This window comes from Salvelinus namaycush, chromosome 18, assembly GCF_016432855.1.
Source record: "Salvelinus namaycush isolate Seneca chromosome 18, SaNama_1.0, whole genome shotgun sequence".
NCBI classification, from domain to species: Eukaryota; Metazoa; Chordata; class Actinopteri; order Salmoniformes; family Salmonidae; genus Salvelinus; species Salvelinus namaycush.
In genome coordinates, this window is record NC_052324.1 from 3,544,926 (window position 1) to 3,565,582 (window position 20,657).

General features: G+C 42.9%; 1 protein-coding gene across 2 annotated transcripts; it reads left to right on the top strand.

The window, feature by feature from the left end:
- The first annotated feature begins 545 nt into the window (after positions 1-545).
- On the top strand, positions 546-20,407 carry LOC120063026 (MAP kinase-activated protein kinase 5-like). 2 transcript variants are annotated; one of them, XM_039013129.1, is made up of 14 exons: positions 546-1,799; positions 7,783-7,856; positions 12,844-12,919; positions 13,373-13,470; positions 13,737-13,845; positions 14,129-14,218; positions 14,399-14,494; positions 14,594-14,674; positions 14,929-15,116; positions 15,337-15,457; positions 15,669-15,799; positions 16,016-16,128; positions 16,289-16,393; positions 19,897-20,407. In XM_039013129.1, the coding sequence occupies exons 1-14, from the start codon at positions 1,764-1,766 to the stop codon at positions 19,989-19,991; spliced, it is 1,413 nt and encodes a 470-aa protein (XP_038869057.1). In that variant the 5' UTR covers positions 546-1,763; the 3' UTR covers positions 19,992-20,407. The 2 variants fall into 2 exon arrangements, with proteins under 2 accessions (XP_038869057.1, XP_038869056.1); XM_039013128.1 differs by having other exon boundaries at positions 1,764-1,799; positions 16,013-16,128.
- Positions 20,408-20,657: the final 250 nt, after the last annotated feature.

A 20,657-nucleotide genomic window follows, 5' to 3' on the forward strand; every position in this document is an offset into this window, starting at 1 on the left:
TGCGTAAAATACCTTATCTTTTTTTTTTATTAACAACAAATCAATACAGGAAGTACATGTGGGAACAGAAGTGTATATATTAATAATATACAAAGGACAATTGGGGTAGGGGGTCTTAAAATACAGTTAAATGTCTTTTTGTAAGGTAAGAAAATGTGTTGTTTTGTTTGTAAATTTACATTTGTGATTTCAGTTTATTTCTATCGTAGGTAAAGAATCCAAGAAGTACATCTCTCCACAATAGTGTAAGATCTTCATAAATGTGTTCAATTATAAATCTACTGATGTCTTGCCACAGTTTTCTTACATAAATACAATGCCAAAAAAGATGCAACACTGTTTCTGGGTGGTTATCACAAAAGGAACAATTTGAGTTGATGTTTTCCTTCAACTTCTTCATGCGTAAAATACATATTCATGCGTTGTACGATCTGGTATGCGTCAGAAACGCCTGGGGAACGAATGTGCCCAATACTCAACATCTGGTCTTGTTTGACGTCATTACTGCCGACAGTGCAGGCGACTGCCAACGGACTGATCTACAAAGAACACTGCATCATAAATAACTACTCGTTATTATTTGTAGGTCAGGTACAGTCACAATTTACCCTTGATACATTACGGGTTTGATCCTTTCAAACACCGCCAGAGATAGAGCACGGCCTCTTTGTTCTCGAATTGAACGCGATGGACCCCAAGGCCCAATAAATGTCTGTCTTTTTCCTGCCTGTTTTCATAAAAACGGCGAAAATGTGATAAGTGAACCGAGCTCAATGCTACTAATATATTTTACTTTGATATTGAAATGTTTCGTGATGACAATCCTGAAATATTTTGAATTGTAATGTCTTCAAATATGTATAATTCTCATCAGGCTTTCGTTATAGACAGTTATTGTTTAGTTAGACACAATTTTTCCTTTGACAAGAACCGTAGCTAGCTAGCTAGGGTTTAAGTCACTATACGATTCATCTTTATTATCGTTTAGCTAAGTGATATCTAATCTGGATGGCTATTCACTTTTACACTCGCTGGCAAATAATGGTTGGGACGGTTTGCTAGCAAGCCAGGCTCTTTTAGCGAGCTAATTAAGTTAGCGTCGACGAGTTTTGGTACTCGGCGAACCTCCCCCCGCTTCATGTTCACATGAGGTCTCTCAACAACGCATTTCACTTAGCCAGTTTGCTTGCATTTAACAGTAACGAACCCCGAGACGAAGGGTCACGCTAATTAACGTTAGCAGCTCATTAGACCGGTCCGTGTCCTGTGGCTATCTTGCTACTGCTGTAGCTAGGCAAGTAGAGTAGCTCAAGCATAGCACTCAATGCTGGCTAAAAATAACCAACTCTTTGTCCCCCATTCAGCACCCCACCAAAAGTGGTGAGCTCGCCTATTAGAGCCCGTTCACCTTACGACTTTACATACAACCAGTTGGGACTTTGTCGCTCTACATGGTCGATACAGCCAAGTCAGGACGATCGGAAGAGGTTGGAGGCACTGTAGTTTGTGAGACGAACTGGCATGAGGCATCTCTCTCCGGCTGGGTGTCTTCAAGTCGGGTTACCAAAGTAAACGCATTCACCTGGTTTTTTGACCGAACATCAAGCGTCATCCATGGCGTTGGCCTGTCACCAGTAGCTTGTTCCCGGCAGGGAAAACGTTAGCTATTTAACATTAACAATACTGTTTAAGGTCACCCCCTTTGTTTTGATTGTAAACTGTGAAAGAAATCCTTAAAAGTTATTCTACCACAGTGGAACATCATGTCGGAGGATAACAACGCGGACAAATTCATCAAGGTACTGTAATGTTGATTAATTTGAATACAGAACAATTGTTTTCATGTTGGATGTGCTGCTAATGTTGTCATAAGGCTAGGGCTGGGAATTGCCAGGGACCTCACGATGTTATCACGATACTTAGGTGGTTATAAGATATCTATTGCGATTCTAGCTATATGTATTGCGATTCGATGTTCCAAACATATTTCTGCAGAAGGACACGGGAGCCATGAGAGAACGATGGAAATAAGTGTTGAAAACAAAGTGGCTCCATATTTAAAAAGAACATTTAGAACCAGCTATTAAGGAAAAATACAGACGTTTTGGTGCAGGTAGCTAGCGCAAAAATAGTAGGATATTGTCAAAATGATATGATACGATTTATCGTCAGAAATAATATCCGGATATGTAACTATCAAATCCTCCCGTCACTACATAATGCATTGGAATAAGTGTCACTTGACTGATAAGAGTCAGAGTGTACTTCAAAGACTAATGTCAGTTGTTTATTTCTATTGCAGACACATTTCGTTCCTCTTATGTTATTGTTGTTTAGAAGAAATGTTTAATGCATAACATACACTCATGCTCATTTCAAATGACACATCTGACATGTTTACTTTTTCTTTCATCTCACATGAAACTTGCCTGGTTTGGTTTTCCACTTAAAGGAACACTCCACTCAAAAGTATATTTTGGTATTTATTTAATTAGTCCATAGTTGACATGGTCCCAAAATATTTGGGTCAAATCAGCAATCAAGTTTTCAAGATATGTAATTTAAAAATACAGAGAACAATAACAAGGCTATATACATGGGGTACCTGTACCTAGTCAATGTACGGGGGTACAGGTTAGTCAAGGTCATTTGCACATGTAGGTAGGGGTAAAGTGACTATGCATAGATAAACAGCGAGTAGCAGCAGTTTAAAAACAAGGGGGGTCAGTCAATGTAAATAGTCCGGGTGGCCATTTTATTAATTGTTCAGCAGTCTTATGGCTTGGGGGTAGAAGCTGATAAGGAGCCTTTTGGACCTAGACTTGGCGCTCCGGTGCCGCTTGCCGTGCGGTAGCAGACAAAACAGTCTGACCATTTTTTGGGGCCTAACTCTGACACCACTTGGTATATCAGTCTTGGATGGCAGGGGGAAAATGTGTGGAACTAAAGGGTTAGCTAAGGCGTATTGAGCAGGGCTAGAGGCTCTAAAGTGAAATAAGGCAATAATCACTAACCAAAACAGTAATGGACAAGGCATATTGACATTAGGGAGAGGCATGCGTAGCTGAGTGATCATAGGGGTCCAGTGAGTAGCTCGGCGGGCTGGAGACACGGCGAATCAGACAGCTAGCGGGCCGGGGCTAGCAAGCTAGCAGAAGGACCTTAGAGGGACGTCGCGACGGAAGAAGTCTGTTGTAGCTGTTACGTCGGCAGAGTAGTCGTGATGGATTAGCAGGGCTCCGTGTGGTAAAAGGGTCCAGGTTAATTGGCAAAATAGGTATAGTGGCCAATGAATTTGTCCGATGGGCCTCTTCAGCTAACATTCCGATATGCTCTAGACAGTTAGCGGGCCGCGGCTAGCAGATGGGCATTCAGGGGACATCGCGACGGAGGTGCCAGTTGAAAAAACCCCTCGGGCAGATTACGTCGGTAGTCCAGATGTGATGCATCGGCGGGGTTCCGTGTCGGCAGTGAAAGGGGTCCAGGCCAATTGTCAAAATAGGTATTGTAGCCCAAGGAGTGGCTGATGGACCTCTTCGGCTAGCCGGGAGATGGGCCTAGCAAAGGCTAGCGCCAGGCTAATTGGTTCTTGCTTCTGGACAGCGACGTTAGCCAGGAGTGGCCACTCGGATAGCATCTAGCTAGCTGCGATGATCTAGGTGAAAAGGTTCAGAGCTTGCGGTAGGAATCCGGAGATATGGAGAAAAGAAAGTCAGATTTGCTCTGGTTTGAGTCGTGCTGTGCAGACTGGCAAGAGTTGCCCGGGCTAAAGGTTAGCTGATGACTGCTAGCAGTGGCTAGCTGACTACTAGCTAGTAGCTGGCTAACTTATGTTGGGGGTTCCGGTTCAAAAGTAAAGAAAATAGCAGATCCATACCACATTGGGTGAGGCGGATTGCAGGAGAGTATGTTGAGGTTAAGAAAAATATAAAAAATATATGCGAAGTAAAAAGATGGGCCAAGACGAGGACAAAGACGTCTGACTGCTACGCCATCTTGGATGATAATGACAGAATAGGACCCAAAGTTTGGTGACCCTAATTAGATGTTACATTACGTTTTCATACTTCATGTAGCTAGCTAGCCAACGTATTCATCCTTATTCCTATCTGATTAGACACTGTTGCACAAACATGCTTATCTAGGCCTACATCAGCACTGGTACCAGGCGGTATTAGATAACTAACTACGTTTGCTCTGACTCTTAGTACATTTAGCAAGCTAGCTAACTAGCGATTAGCATTAGCAGCTAAAACAAATTATTTTAGCAACACCTTGCTAAGACAAACTTGCAAACAGTAGTTTGCAGACAGGAAGATACACAAACAAATAGTTTAATTGTAGAATGCTTGTGGAAAGCAGCATGTCACCAACAATTATACATCCATCTGACCATGCAGAGTGGTCGAGCAACTGCTCTCTCCTTGAGTGTTGGGGGCAGGGTTTGGTGTAGCTCGGGACAGCAGGTAGCCTAGTGTTTAGAGCGTTGGGCCAGTAACCGAAAAGTTGCTGGATCGAATCCCCGAGCTGACAAGGTAAAAATCTGTCGTTCTGCCCCTGAACAAGGCACTGTTCCCCGGTAGGCCGTCATTGTAAATAAGAATTTGTTCTTAACTGACTTGCCTAGTTACATTTAAAAAAATAGTTTGGGGCAGGGTTTGATGTAGTTAGGGGCATGCAGGAGAGGGAGAGCGATGACTGAAGAAGCAAATGGAGTAAACTACAAAAACAGACATTGCGTATCACATTTAACAAACCAAACATTGAAATACCGTTATAGAAGGTAAAGTAAAAACCCAAACCAGTATGTGCATCAATACCGGTGTATATAGTAAAATACAGTATATCGCCGAGCCCTACACAACCCATGACCTATCTATCAATGTGTTTAGTTCAGTTTTTCATTTGCTACATATCAGGACAATGTTTTTTGTGCTTTTTACACTACAGTCCTTTTTCTGGAATAGATTACATTTAAGTGTGACATTAAACCTCTGGAATGTGATGTCATGGTCAGAATAAGGAGTAGCTAACTACTGCATCAAGCACCCTCAAGATCAAGGCAGTACGGGTATTGTGTCACAGTGCTGACTTTTGCCCGTTGCCTGCAGCAAAAGCCTCTATCCCGTCCTCTGGCTAGGCAGAGTACTTTAGGATTTTAGTTACCTCGGTGTAACAAGGGCCTAGCCGTGCGGCCCTACCAACCCTTCTATTTATTCGTACTGGCCCTTCGCGTGAGTTGGGTTTGTTCCTTCGTTCACGTTGTCACTCCCTTATTTCCCCGGTCTAGTATGGGGCCTTGGATAGATGAGTACTTTATTACTTTATGTTTATAGATTCTTCCTATATTCCCTTAACCCGTCTCTTCCTCTCTTGTATACCAATACCTAATAACTAATCTTCTGTTAGTTATTATGCTCGTCAGCTAGTAGTCACTTGGAAACTAGTATTGTTATATGTTTGACTTTTCCAAAGATATATTATTGTCCCCACAATGAAATATTCTTTAGTGCTATCACTTTAACCTATAACCAGGGTCACTTTTCGTTCAGTGAGAGTGTCAAAGGCGTTTTCTCTCCAGATAGTTTCTCTGGCCTAGTTGTCAAAGTTTCAAGCTTTTATTAAGTCACTCTGTTTTTTGTCTTATACACGTTATTACAGTTAAATGGTTATACAGTCCTAATACATCAATAATGCTCAATCAATCCTTAATGCGTTATGCTATGCCAGATACTATTGCAAATATAAATCAGCTTAAACACTTCTTCTTACTCTTAAACAAAGCAAATAACAATATATTTACCTTAAAGCTCTATTCCCTTGGTCCTTCCCGAAACTGGTGTCTATCAATCTCTTATTGTCTCCAAATTTCTTATGGTTACACTTTTCACTGCCTACTGCCTAGATATTGACCCCTTTCTAATGACCCTTGGCTCTCTACGAGGCTTACTTATATCTGGGCTTTTTCAATCCTTCAAATTGAAATTGTCTCTGGTACTCCAAAAGATAGAACTTGTTGCTCTCCAGGAGATTTCTCTCCTACACAACTGCGTCCTTTTACTTTTAAATGGAGTGACTTTCCAGGATACAACACAATTCTTAAGATATACCAGTCAATATATTGCTTGTGCCTTAATGTCAAAGTAGTCAATACAAGCAGAGTATAGTGAAAAGTAATTTACCTTGTCTGATGATTCTCTATGATGTCCAAATCATATGTGTTGAGGATCATACCCTAGGCACTGACCTCTCCTTCTTTTATACCTCTCTTTAGACGCTCAGTTTGGGGGAAGACACTTAGGAGTGCAATCAATTTGTCACATTTTGCCACTACTACTTCTCTTGTAGCATGCTCAAAATTTTTCGGTGGGACTCAGTCCAATGTTAAGTCTTTCAACACTGATGCCCATATATCTTCTTCCGCTGGGGCGTCAGTTTGGTCGAGCGGTTCATACCACTCTCCCTCAGCCTTCATGCTGATTGGTTCTTGTTTTATGTCTAGCTCTTTTTGAACCTGTTCATTTGTCTCCTCATACCACTCTCCCTCAGTCTTCATGTCGAGGGGTTCTTGTTTTATGTCCAGTTCTTTTAGGTCTTGTTCATTTGGCTCCCTCTGCTGGTAGATTTCCGTTCTGGCAGTCATTCCCCAGTCTATAACTGGTCCTAGGGCCCACGGGGGTAGCTCTGGATCTGGCCTGATTTCTAGGGGAGGGGTCTGATTTCTTTTACTTTTTGTTACAATTGTTAGCCCAAATTTAGACAGCTTTATGAATTATTTCATTTATTCTAAGGGCACTCCATTGCGACAGCTTGTGCGATAAGTCATGGTCCAATGACGGGACATGCTGCTAGCAGGTACAATGTCCAAAACTATATCCATAATTTATAGAAGGTTCTGATTCGAGAGGCGCCATTTGCATTGCTGAGCAGTGAACAAGAAAATATGAAATCAATGTTTTGGTCTGGCTTTGCGCGGACATGTTTCCTCTACTTGGAATCCATTTTCTAAATAATTAAAAAAGGTGCCTAAGTTTGGGCTAGGGTATTATAGACTAATTAGCCTGCCAGATGCTTTTAGCTGGAGACACTTTAATGTATTAAGGCTATGTACCGCTTTCCTCTCTCCAGGTCTGTTAAATGTTACCCAGCCAGCCTCCCAGTGTGGACCTCTAATAATCCCCAGACAACCCCTCAGCTGCCTGGCCTAGTCTCCCCTGCTCTTCTCCGCTACTCTTAGTGTGTCATTGGGCATCCATATCAGCCATAATATCCGATCCAAGTGGCGCCTGCTCACACAGCTGGGTTAGAATGTGCTAAGGATGGGAGAAGGGAGGGAGGGTGGGTTTTTGGAATAGCCTAGCACTGAGAATTGGAACACAGCTTGAGCCTGACTGCACACCAAAAGCTTCAAGGGCCAGAACGGTCCACTAGACTGAAAAGGAAATGCTTCAAGTGACAATTGAGTTTTCCCTAAGCATTTAGGCTTTTAAAAACAACTCTTCCCTTGCTGTTTGTCAAATATGTCCTAGCTAGCCATAGGATAGAAATGGTGGAAGCAGAGCCCAGAGGTAAGGGATAGGTCATCTCTGGTCCAAGAAAAACCTTGAGTAATTGTTATGCGTTACAATTCCGTCCAAATGTCAACACAACAGGAGCTTGACCTAGCAAAAGAGGGATTAGCCAATATTAACTGTGAATAGGGATGCTGCTGCCTACACTTGTTTAGTGTGTGACATTTTCCAATATCTATCTCTTGTGTTTGTCCTCCTCTCCCTCTCTTAGGAGACCTCCATCTTGGAAGAGTACAACATTAACTGGACACAGAAGCTCGGGGCAGGGATCAGTGGACCTGTTAGGTGAGCATTGTTCTATCAGAGTTTGCCCTATTTTGCGTAGTTTGCCCAGGGATACTAACTAATTTGTGCAATGTAGGATATGCATAAATTATTGCATATTAGGCCTAAATGCAGATGAGGTTGAAGAGTGGTCCTCCAGAGGAGTCCAGTGCTCTTAGACTGGATGGGACTAGTGTTAAAGGTGGTGTCACTCAGTGTGTTTACAGTGCTAGGGCTGGGAATTGCCAGGGACCTCACGATACAATATTGTGCCAATACGATATGTATTGTGATCCTCACAATTCTATATACTCCGATTCGATACTGCAAACTTCTACAGATGCACCATCAATAGCATTCTGTAGGGCTGCATCGCCACCCGGTACGCAAACTATACCGCCCCCAACCACATGACTCTACAGAGGGTGTTCCGGTCTGCCCAACGGATCACCGGGGGTAATCTGCCTGCCCTCCAGGACATCTACAGCACCTGGTGTCATAGGAAGGCCAAGAAGATCATCAAGGACCTGAGCCACGGCCTGTTCACCATTCTACCATTCAGCAGACAGAGACAGTACAGGTCTATCAACGCCGGGACCGAGAAACTAGAAAACAGCTTTGATCTCCAGGCCATCAGTCTGTTGAACTAGCCAACCACCGCTTGGGTACTCTGCCTGGCAACTTAGACTGCTGCGCCATGTATGAAGAGACATTGAACACTGGTCATTTTTACAATGTTTACATACAGTTTTATCCACTTTATATGTATACTGAACAAAATTATAAATGCAACAGGTAAAGGGTTGGTCCCATGTTTCATGAGCTGAAATAAGTGTATGTATATACACTACCGTTCAAAAGTTTGGGGTCACTTGGAAATGTCCTTGTTCTTTGAAGAAAAGCTGATTTAAAAAAAAATATATATATATATATATATAAAAAATAAATTGTCCATTAAAATAACATCAAATTGATCAGAAATACAGTGTAGACATTGTTAATGTTGTAAATGACTATTGTAGCTGGAAACGGCAGATTTATAAAAATAAAAATAAAAAAATTAATGAAATATCTACAGAGGCGTACATAGGCAGGCCCATTATCAGGAACCATCACTCCTGTGTTCCAATGGCACGTTGTGTTAGCAAATCCAAGTTTATCATTTTAAAAGGCAAATTAATCATTAGAAAACCCTTTTGCAATTATGTTGGCACAGATGAAAACTGTTGTTTTCAATCAATCTACACACAAATACCACATAATAACAAAGCAAAAACAGGTTTTTAGAAATTTTTGCAAATGTCTACAAATAAATAAACTATGACATTTACATAAGTATTTCGACTCTTTCCTCAGTACTTTGCTGAAGCACCTTGGCAGCGATTACGGCCTTGAGTCTTCTTTGGTATGATGCTACAAGCTTGGCACCGGTATTTGGGGAGTTTCTCCCATTCTTCTCTGCAGATCCTCTCAAGCTCTGTCAGGTTGGATGGGGAGTGTCGCTGCACAGCTATTTTCAGGTCTCTCCAGAGATGTTCAATCGGTTTCAAGTCCGGGCTCTGGCTGTGCCACTCAAGGACATTCAGAATCTTGTCCCGAAGCCACCCCTGCTTTGTCTTGGCTGTATGCTTAGGGTCGTTGTTCTGTTGGAAGGTGAGCCTTCGCCCGAGTCTGAAATCCTGAGCGCTCTGGAGCAGGTTTTCATTAAGGAGCTCTCTGTACTTTGCTCCGTTCATCTTTCCCTCGATCCTGACTAGTCACCCAGTCCCTGCCGCTGAAAAACATACCTACAGCATGATGCTGCCATCATCTTTCCTCCAGACGTGATGCTTAGCATTCAGGCCAAGGAGTTAAATCTTGGGTTCATCAGACCAGAGTATTGTTTCTCATGGTCTGAGAGTCCTAGGACCTGATGAAACCTGACACCATCCCTACAGTGAAGCGTGGTGGCAGCTGTGGGGATGTTTTTCCAGTGGCAGGGACTGGTAGACTAGTCAGGATCGAGGGAAAGATGAACGGAGGAGTGTATCATAAAGTCCTGATTGGTGGAGTGCTGCAGAGATGGTTGTCATTCTGGAAGGTTCTCCCCTCCAGAGGAACTGGGCGACCAGCTCTAGGAAGAGTCTTGGTGGTTCCAAACTTTTTCCATTTAAGAATGGAGGAGGCCACAGTTTTTTTGGCGACCTTCAATGATGCATACATTTTTTGGTACCCTTCCGCAGATCTGTGCCTCGACACAATCCTGTCTCAGAGCTCTACGGACAGTCCTCATAGCTTGGTTTTTGTTCTGACATGCACTGTTAACTGTGGGACCATTTTATATAGACAGGTGTGTGCCTTTCCAAATCATGTCCAATCAATTGAATTTACCACAGGTGGACTCCAATCAATTTGTATAAACATATCAAGAATGATCAGTGGAAACAGGATGTACCTGAGCTCAATTTCGAGTCTCATAGCAAAGGGTCTGAATACCTATGTAAATAAGGTATTTCTGTTTTTATTTGTAATACATTTGTAAAACAAAGTCTAAAAACCTGTTTTTGCTTTGTCTTTATGGGGTATTTTGTGTAGATTAAGGCTTTAAAAAAATGTAATCCATTTTAGATTAAGTCTGGTTTTTTGACCATCACCATGTTGCTAATCCAGTCGGTGGGCTCTGTGACAGTGGCTAGGTGGCCATCCCTCTCATGTTTGTCCACTGCCTTCAGGCCTCTACAATCTCAGTCAATTCTGTGTGCTCCCCTGACCACACACTCTGTTCTCCACAGTCATACTTAGTTCATTGTCTCACCTGAATATAGCTTCAGTTTGGTTTTGCTGGAGATAAGGTTAATCTTGTCCTTTATGCTCATCATGTCACAGGTTGCTCCTGAGTCTAATTGACACTGCTTTACTCCATTGTGCAGTTGTAGGTTGACGATACGTTTTTTTCCCCTGTGCATGCATTGCTCCTGGTTGAATAGATATGTCCAGTTCCTCTTCCAGGGCTGCGGTATCCACTGTGTTTAGTTGGCACAAGGCTTGTTTCTTCATGCACATTTTAGCAAATTGATTTACAATTTCACACAGACGTCAAGCCTTACCATAGGCTGGGCATAGCTCCCGTCCTCGCCTGTGATTGTTGCTGCAGTATCTGCATGTCCCAGGGCTTTCCCCTCCTGCACTCAATTGATGTTTTTTATTTTTCTTGCTTAAGTGTAGACCGCCATCCGTTGATGCTGTTGTCCCCTGATCTGTCCTGCGTCATTGCTTTCATTCTCCTATCTGTCAACACTGCAGCCCGGCAGATCTCAATGGCAGAGGCTGGAGTGAGACCACGTTCTCAGAGGAGGAGGCGGCGGCGACAACGACGTGCACCCTCATCAGCAATCCCAAACACCACTCTGTCCCTTATCAGCTCATCTTTTAATTGTCCATAGTCACAGAGGCTGCTTTCTCTTAATCAGGTCACAAAAGCATCAATTGACTCACCCTCTTGTCTGCAGGTGCTGAAAATTATAAATAAAATATAAATAAAAGAAAAGATAAATAAAATATACAGTTTAAAGTATCTCTCGAGGGCAATTTAGAATAGCTGCAATGTCCTTTTCCTGATCTGCTGTTATATACAAGTGTTTGTAGATGGGATGAGACTCGCTGCCCATCACTCTTCTCAGTGTTGCTGTCTGCACTTCAGCTGATTTGTCGTATAATCCAGAGGCTAGCAGATCGTCTTCAAACTCGGCCTTAAAATTAACCCAGTTATTGCCTAAATCGGCAGTCGTTTTCATTTCATTTGGCGGTGGGATGTTGGTAGCCATGCTGACACTGTATGCAAGCTAGTTAACGAGGAACACATGGCTAGTTAACTAGCTTGCTCCTAATGCTGATGCCAAAACCTTGATATCCTAAAGTACTTACAGCAGCAGTGCACTACAGACTCCAGCAACGTGATGTACACTTATTTTGGGTTCAGTTACTTCTGACACCATGTTTGTGAGATAATAATGGCTCGGACTCAGAGCTTTGAGAATACTTCAGTCATGTTAACATGGAAACCATGGAATGCCGGGACGGCCCAGAATGCAACCATAGTACATAAGGTGCAGTACACCTGAAGGCCAATAGGTGGGGACCTAGTCCCTCTATCGGGTGGACTATCAGGTGGACCCTGTAACACACAGGTGTCAAACTCATTCCACGGGGGGCCAAGTGTCTGCGGGTTTTCGCTCCTCCCTTGTACTTGATTGATGAATTAACATCACTAATTAGTTAGGAACTCCCCACACCTGGTTGTCTAGGGCTTTATTGAAAGGAAAAACCAAAAACCTGCAGACACTAGGCCCTCCGTGGAATGAGTTTGACACCCCTGCTGTAACATGTCTGTCTCTGGTATTTCACTCCTACTGATCTTTGGTTGAAGCAAAATGTACCTCCAGGATAGGCTAGGCTTTATTCGTAGTGTAATCTGAGTTTAGGAGCAGAGGTTTTGATTGAATGTTTTGGTCCTTGTTGGGGACTGTCTTTATTTGTTTCTATGAACAAATTGTAGCCTACTAGCCTAGTACTGGTATTAGGCCTACTTTTATTTAAATCTGCAAAATGTAACTTTTTGGGCGACCTGACCAAATGTGAGTTATAGATCTGTAATTCTCATTGAAAGCAAGTCTAAGAAGCAGTAGATCTGTTCAGTGTGCGCCATATCTATGCTTTCCATTAAGTTTTTGCGTCTTTAACTTTCAGTTTTGTACACCAGCTGAAAATACAATATTTTTTTATTGCGAAAAATATATCTTACTGCAGTTTAGATGGTAAAATGATTCTCTACACAATGACTGCTTGTTTTGTCACAAACTGAAAGTAGGCAACTCTTCCAATTTTACCAACAGGAAATGGCGGAGCGATTTTCTGCATATTGCACATTTAACTTAATAATAGAGTGGACTACCGTGCACCATGAAAAACTGCCTCAGTATTTTTATATTGTCAAATGTTTTCCTTGAAATGTTTATTTTCCCCTCTAAAGAGTTTGTGTGAAGAAGTCGACTCAGGAACGATTGGCCCTGAAAATCCTAATTGATCGTCCCAAGGCCCGAAATGAGGTTTGAACCATTGTTTTGCCTTTCTGATTGTCTTTTGTACGTCCTTGTCTGTTTGTCGTCTGCGCTCTAGGTGTCTGTTTGGTCAGCGTTGAGTCTCCTGTGTTGTCTTTGTCTACGTTCCAAAGGACATCCTATTCCCTATGTAGTGCATTACTTTTAACCAGGGCTCTAGGGCTAAAAATAGTGCACTATATAGGGAATAGTGTTCCATTCGGGGGCATGCACTTTGTCTCGTCTTTCATCATTGTGTGTCTTCTTGTCTTCACTCTTCAACTAATAATACAAAAGCACCTCCAATAACTGCAGTTGATCAGCTGTGTGAGGTGAAGTCGAAACGAGCAATGCAGTCACATGCCGCCCCCCCTCCCAAATTGACCCACTACTACTGTTTACTTTGTCCGTCAGGCATCTTACTGAGTCTACCTTTAACTCCCTGTTCTGTCCATGATTCAGGTGCGGCTCCACATGATGTGTGCTACACACCCCAACATTGTGCAAATTATGGAGGTGTACGCCAACAGTGTGCAGTTTCCTCACGAATCCAGTCCAAGGTGAGGAAGGAGCAAGTCCAATGTACCAGCACATATAACATGTTATTGACGGGCTCATTTGAAACACATGTGAGTGTTATCGAATTGCTACATAGTGTATTTACACGTGTTATGCTCCTGCACCTAGTGTTCGTGTATCTGTTTAAATGTAACAATAGGTAACCATGTCATTCACAGATGTAACAACGAAACAAAAACTTTACCCCAGATTTGAGTAGAGGAAAATGCCTTGATTGCCTCAATTTTCCACTTCTATGTGGCTGCAGAGCGAGGTTACTGATCGTCATGGAGATGATGGAGGGAGGCGAGCTGTTCCACAGGATCAGTCAGCACAGACACTTTACAGAGAAGATGGCTAGCCAGGTCACCAAACAGGTAACCCTAAAATGCCTCTGTGGCTCAGTTGGTAGACCATAGTGCTTGCAACACCAAGGGTCGATTCCTATTGGGGCCACCCATATGGAAAATGTATGCACGCATGACTGTAAGTCACTTTGGATAAAAGCGTCTGCTAAATGGCGTGTATTAGATTTATGCACATTCAAACGTGACAAATTCCTCCTTCCAGGCTGCTAATGCACCCGTGCATTAATAACATAACTTCCTGTGAACGTTGTGTAGTTGAGCCTATGTCTGAGTTTCCTCTGTCCCCCATCAGATCGGCCAGGCCCTGGAACACTGTCACTCACTGAATATTGCACATCGAGACCTGAAACCAGAGAACCTGCTCTTCAAGGATAACTCCCTGGTGAGGGGATAGATGGGCTTACGGGGAAACGTGCACGCGCACACACACAGCTCTTACTACAGCTGTCTAGTAATAGGCTACAACAAACATGGTGTTGTAATAGGCTACAACAAGCACGTTGCAAGAGTCCTTTCACCTTTTTAGGAAATATGTTCTGACATTCTCCCTTTCATGTTCAAGGATGCACCGGTGAAGTTGTGCGATTTTGGATTTGCAAAGATTGACCAGGGGGACTTGATGACCCCACAGTTCACTCCTTACTACGTTGCACCTCAGGTAAGGATGGGTGCTCTGCTCAGATCTGACACCAGGTTGGGGAGCATTTAAAAAAAAAAATCCTGCTTCAATGAGTGTCGTCTTCTCCTCTCACCCTAGGTACTTGAGGCTCAAAGGCGACACCAGAAGGAAAAGTCTGGAATAATACCTACCTCACCCACCCCTTACACCTATAACAAGGTGAGCAATTACCCTACCTCAGCCACGACAAACCATTATCCCACAAATGGCAGCATCTCCGTTTTTTTTAAGGATTTACAATAACATCTCACAAGCATCTTCACATGCTGCAACATATTTCCACTATATGACATCAGTGTTGTTTACAGGGTTGTGTCGAGCTAACTCTTCTCCATTCTCTCTCTCTCTCCCTCCCTCTCTTTCTCTCTATCCCTATGGCCTGGCTCATTCACTTTCCCTTGCTGTGCGTACAGAGCTGTGACCTGTGGTCCATTGGGGTGATCATCTATGTGATGCTGTGTGGCTACCCTCCCTTCTACTCCAAGCACCACAGCCGCACCATCCCCAAGGATATGCGCAAAAAGATCATGACGGCCAGCTTTGACTTCCCCGAGGACGAGTGGAGCCAGATCTCTGAAATGGCCAAGGACATTGTCCGCAAGTACGTCCCTACAGCAGGTCTTACTGTGTGTGTGTGTGCGCCAAGGATATTGTCCTCAAATACCTCCCCAACATGGATTGTGGGTGTCTCCACATTTTAAACAGATGGCATGGTTCATGAGTGATGTTTTAGGCAAAACCAATTTGGACCGCAAACAGTGCTGTATTGTTTGGATTGAGAAGGAAGACTCTAGTTCACTAATATTACTCTCCCTCTGTAGGTTGCTGAAGGTGAAGCCTGAGGAGAGGCTGACCATTGAGGGTGTACTGGAACACCCCTGGCTCAACTGCACAGAGGCCCTGGACAACGTGCTGCCCTCCGCACAGATGATGATGGACAAGGTGGGCCTGGATGGATGGACAGAGATGGAGAGCATTTATATAGCTCTCTGTCTCAAAGCATTACATAGACCCAGTCTCATACTTAATACAGGGCTGTGAAATTCCGGGGACCGAACTTTTGCTGCTTGCCTTAAAAACGTCAATGTTCATGGTGTAACACTTTGCCTTGTGACCCTTCCTGTTTCCCGCCAACTCTCTCTCCCTCTGCCAGGCAATGGTAGCAGGGATCCAGCAGGCCCATGCTGAACAGCTGGCTAACATGAGAATACAGGACCTCAACATCAGCCTCAAGCCACTCAACTCAGTCAATAACCCCATCCTGAGGAAGAGGAAACTCCTAGGGTCCGTTAGTCTCTCTGTCTGTCTGTCTGTCTGCCTGCCTGCCTTACATGCCTCTCTGCCTCTTTTGTAGTTGGTTAGGATCTGCTTCACATTGTCTGACTGTAGAGCCCATAGTGAGGAGTGACTTTCAACAGCACTGCTAAACCAAATATGTGTGTGTGCGGTTGGTGTCTGGTATATGTATATCCTAACTGTGTGTGTTTTGTGGTACAGCAGCAAGCAGAGGGATGGCTTCTTCATCCACGATCCAGAGAACGGCGGCGAGGACGCCAATGTGGCCCTGGAGAAACTCAGAGACGTCATCGCTCAGTGTATCCTCCCACAGGCTGGTCAGTCTCGCACACACACACGCACGCACCACACACTTCACGTCAACCAATACAGGTGTACATCTCCTATTGACAAGCACAGAAAAACAGACATGTATGCACTTACGCATTTACTTGGTATACAGCACAGACACTTGACACTTAACTGTGTTTGTGGCAGGGGAGAATGAGGACGAGAAACTGAATGAGGTGATGCATGATGCGTGGTGTTTCAACCGAGACTGCAAACTACTGCGAGACGGGCTGCAGGGCCTCAGCTGGGATGGTAGGCACAACACGGCACTATATACGGCATACAGTGTGCAATGTCAGCTTATACAGTTGATGTCGGAAGTTTACATACACTTAGGTTGGTGTCATTAACGTTTTTTTTCAACCACTCCACAAATTTCTTGTTAACAGACTATAGTTTTGGCAAGTCCGTTGTGTCATGCACAAAGTAGATGTCCTAAGTAATTTTTCAAACGTTTGTTTATAGACATATTATTTCACTTATAATTCACTGTATCACAATTCCAGTGGGTCAGAAGTTTACATACACTTAAGTTGACTGTGTCTTTAAACAGCTTGGAAAATTCCAGAAAATTATGTCATGGCTTTAGAAGCTTCTGATAGGCTAATTGACATTGTTTGAGTCAATTGGAGGTGTACCTGTGGATGTATTTCAAGGCCTACCTTCAAACTCAGTGCCTCTTCGCAAAATCAAAATAAATCAGGCAAGACCTCAGAAAAAAAATTGTACACCTCCAGAAGTCTGGTTCATCCTTGGGAGCAATTTCCAAATGCCTGAAGGTACCACGTTCATCTGTACCAGCAATAGTACGCAAGTATAAACACCATGGGACCACGCAGTCGTCATACAGCTCAGGAAGGAGACGCGTTCTGTCTCCTAGAGATGAATGTACTTTGGTGCGAAAAGTGCAAATCAATCCCAGAACAACAGCAAAGGACCTTGTGAAGATGCTGGAGGAAACAGGTACAAAAGTATCTATATCAACAGTAAAACGAGTCATATATCGACATAACCTGAAAGGCCGCTCAGCAAAGAAGCCACTGCTCCAAAACCGCCATAAAAAGCCAGACTACGGTTTGCAACTGCACATGGGGACGAAGATCACACTTTTTGGATGAATGTCCACTGGTCTGATGAAACAAAAATAGAACTGTTTGGCCATAATGACCATCATTATGTTTGGAGGAAAAAAGGGGATGCTTGCAAGCCGAAGAACACCATCCCAACCGTGATGAACGGGGGTGGCAGCATCATGTGGGGGTGCTTTGCTGCAGGAGGGACTGGTGCTCTTCACAAAATAGATGGCATTGTGAGGTAGGAAAATTATGTGAATATATTGAAGAAATCAGTCAGGAAGTTAAAGCTTGGTCGCAAATGGCTCTTCCAAATGGACAATGACCCCAAGGATACTTCTAAAGTTGTGGCAAAATGGCTTACGGACAACAAAGTCAAGGTATTGGGGTGGCCATCACAAAGCCCTGACCTCAATCCTATAGATAATGTGTGGGCAGAACTGAAAAAGCGTGTGTGAGCATGCATGCCTACAAAACTGACTCAGTTACACCAGCTCTGTCAGGAGGAATGGGCCAAAATTCACCCAATTTATTGTGGGAAGCTTGTGGAAGGCTACCCGAAACGTTTGACCCAAGTTAAACAATTTAAAGACAATGCTACACTCAATTAGTATTTGGTATGTGAACTTCTGACCCACTGGGAATGTGATGAAATAAATAAAAGCTGATTTAAATCATTTTCTCTACTATTAATCTGACATTTCACATTATTAAAATAAAGTGGTGATTGACCTAAGACAGGGAATGTTTACTAAAATTAAATGTCAGGAATTGTGAAAAACTGAGTTTAAATGTATTTGGCTAAGGTGTATGTAAACTTCTGATTTCAACTGTATACAGTATTCAGACCCCTTGACTTTCCACAATTTATGTTACTGCCTTATTCTAAAATTGATTAAATAGTTTTTTCCCCCCTCATCAATCTACACACAATACACCATAAAAACAGTTTTTTTGACATGTTTGCAAATGTATAAAACATAAACTTAAATCACGTTTACCTAAGTATTCAGACCCTTTACTCAGTACTTTGTTGAAGAACCTTTGGCACCGTTTACAGCCTTGAGTCTTCTTGGGTATGATGATACAATCTTGGCACACCGGTATTTGGGGAGTTTCTCCCATTTTTCTCTGCCGATCCTCTCAAGCGCTGTCAGGTTGGATGGGGAGCGTTGCTGCACAGCTATTTTCAGGTCTCTCCAGAGATGTTCAATCGGGTTCAAGTCCGAGCTCTGGCTGGGCCACTCAAGGACATTCAGAAACTTGTCCCGAAGCCACTCCTGCGTTGTCTTGGCTGTGTGCTCAGGGTCATTGTCCTGTTGGAAGGTGAACCTTCGCCCCAGTCTGAGGTCCTGTGCGCTCTGTAGCAGGTTTTCATCAAGGATCTATCTTTACTTTCCTCCGTTTCTTCTTTCTCTCGATCCGGACTAGTCTCCCAGTCACTGCCGCTGAAAAACATCCCCACAGGATGATGCTGCCACCACCATGCTTCACCATAGGGATGGAGCCAGGTTTCTTCCAGACATGACGCTTGGCGTTCATGCCAAAGATTTCAATCTTGGTTTCATCAGATCAGAGAATCGTTGTTTCTCATGGTCTGAGGGTCTTTAGTTCCTTTTGGAAAACTCCAAGCAGGCTCTCGTGTGCCTTTTTACTGAGGAGTAGCTTCCGCCTGGCCGCTCTACCATAAAGGCCTGATTGGTGGAGTGCTGCAGAGATGGTTGTCCTTCTGGAAGGTTCTCCAATCTCCAGAGGAATTCTGGAGCTGTATCAGAGTGACCATCGGGTTCTTGATCATCTCCCTGACCAAGGCCCTTCGCCCTCGATTGCTCAGTTTGGCCGGGGGGCCAGTTCTAGGAAGAGTCTTGGTGGTTCCAAACTTCTTCTGTTTTCAAGAATGACTGTTTTCTTGGGGACACTGTTTTCTTGGGGACCTTCAATGGTGCAGATATTTTTTGGTACCCTTCCCCAGATCTGTGCCTCAACACAATCCTGTCTCGGAGCTCTACGGACTGTCAACTGTGGGACCTTTATATAGACCGGTGTGTGCCTTTCCAAATCATGTCCAATCAATTGAATTTACCACAGGTGAACTCCAATGAAGTTGTTGAAACATCTCAAGGATGAGCAATGGAAACAGGATGCACCTGAGCTCAATTTCAAGTCTCATAGCAAAGGGTATGATACTTAAGTAAATAAAGTATTTCTGGGCAAACATTTAAAAACTTTTCACTTTGTCATTATGGATTTTTGTGTGTAGATTGCTTTTTTAAAAATCAGTTATTGAATTGGGCTGTAATGTAACAAAGTGGAACAAATCTAGGGGTCTGAATACTTTCTGAAGGCACTGTACATCAACACTAATTTCTGTGGAGGAAATCCCATAATTAAAGGGAAGTTCTACCTTTTTTCAGCATAAAATTCTTATTCCTCAGTTAGTAACCTTTACCTGCTCTTGGTTAAAATCACATGATGCACAGCAGATGATGGCATCAGTGTCTCCGGATGATGTCATCGGTAAACACTTATCTTCAATCTGTTTGATTACAAAACATAGAAAAACAACGTTTTGAAATGTGTTGTTGTTGGATGGTGCTGGAGATGAAAATGATGTTGAAAAAGAGTGGAATTTCCCTATAATCTGGTTCTAGTCAACATTTCTTTCTTTGGTTTCCATTGTAGGACGGGCCTTCTCTGACAAAGTGGATCGCTTGAAGTTGGCTGAAGTAGTGAAACTGGCCATAGAGGAAAAGACACATTTACAAGACTCTCAGTAGCATTTATTTATATCTCCTTTTGTATTGTTTATTCTAACTTTTTTTTTAAGCCAATGACTGTAGAGGCATTTTTATGTAAATTAACACGCTAAAACTAGGATTTTTTAAAAGAACTCACTTGCAAGACTATTGTACTGTAGATATATTGAAAAGAGGCCTTGTTGGCACTATATATTTTTTTTATGAACAACTGCAAAGAATAAAAAAATCCTTATATTTTCGTAAAAAAGAAGAGGAAAATCACAAAAATATTATTTTCTGTTATTATTTCCAATTTTTACAAGCTGCTTGTCCTGGATGTCCATGGTGATGTTTTAATCTCACTCGTTTTTATTTCATTTGATTCTTATTCCTTTACCTTTTTAACAATGCTACAAATTGTATTTATTTCACAAAGAAACCCTTATTTTTGATCATGAAGCCTGATGTTTGATCATTCTGTCAGTTGAACAATATGGTTCTCTAAAGCAGACAGAAGAACTAGGCTTAGACTTGGGTTGTTCCCCCACTGGGTGGTAAGTGGTCCAGGGGGGAGGGAGAGGGACCTCAGTGGAAGTGTGAGGGTCTCCTGTTTAGCTCCAGTAGTTCGCTGAGATTACTGCTGTTGTACCTTGAAGCTGCTCTGCTTCAATCTAGATATCAGCAACAGTCAACTTTATTACGTAA

Coding starts and splice junctions, on each gene's coding strand:
- LOC120063026 (XM_039013128.1), top strand. CDS start 1,764: ATGTCGGAGGATAACAACGCGGACAAATTCATCAAG. Junction 13,471..13,736: donor CCTCACGAATCCAGTCCAAG/GTGAGGAAGGAG, acceptor ATGTGGCTGCAG/AGCGAGGTTACTGATCGTCA. Junction 16,394..19,896: donor GCAGGGCCTCAGCTGGGATG/GTAGGCACAACA, acceptor TTTCCATTGTAG/GACGGGCCTTCTCTGACAAA.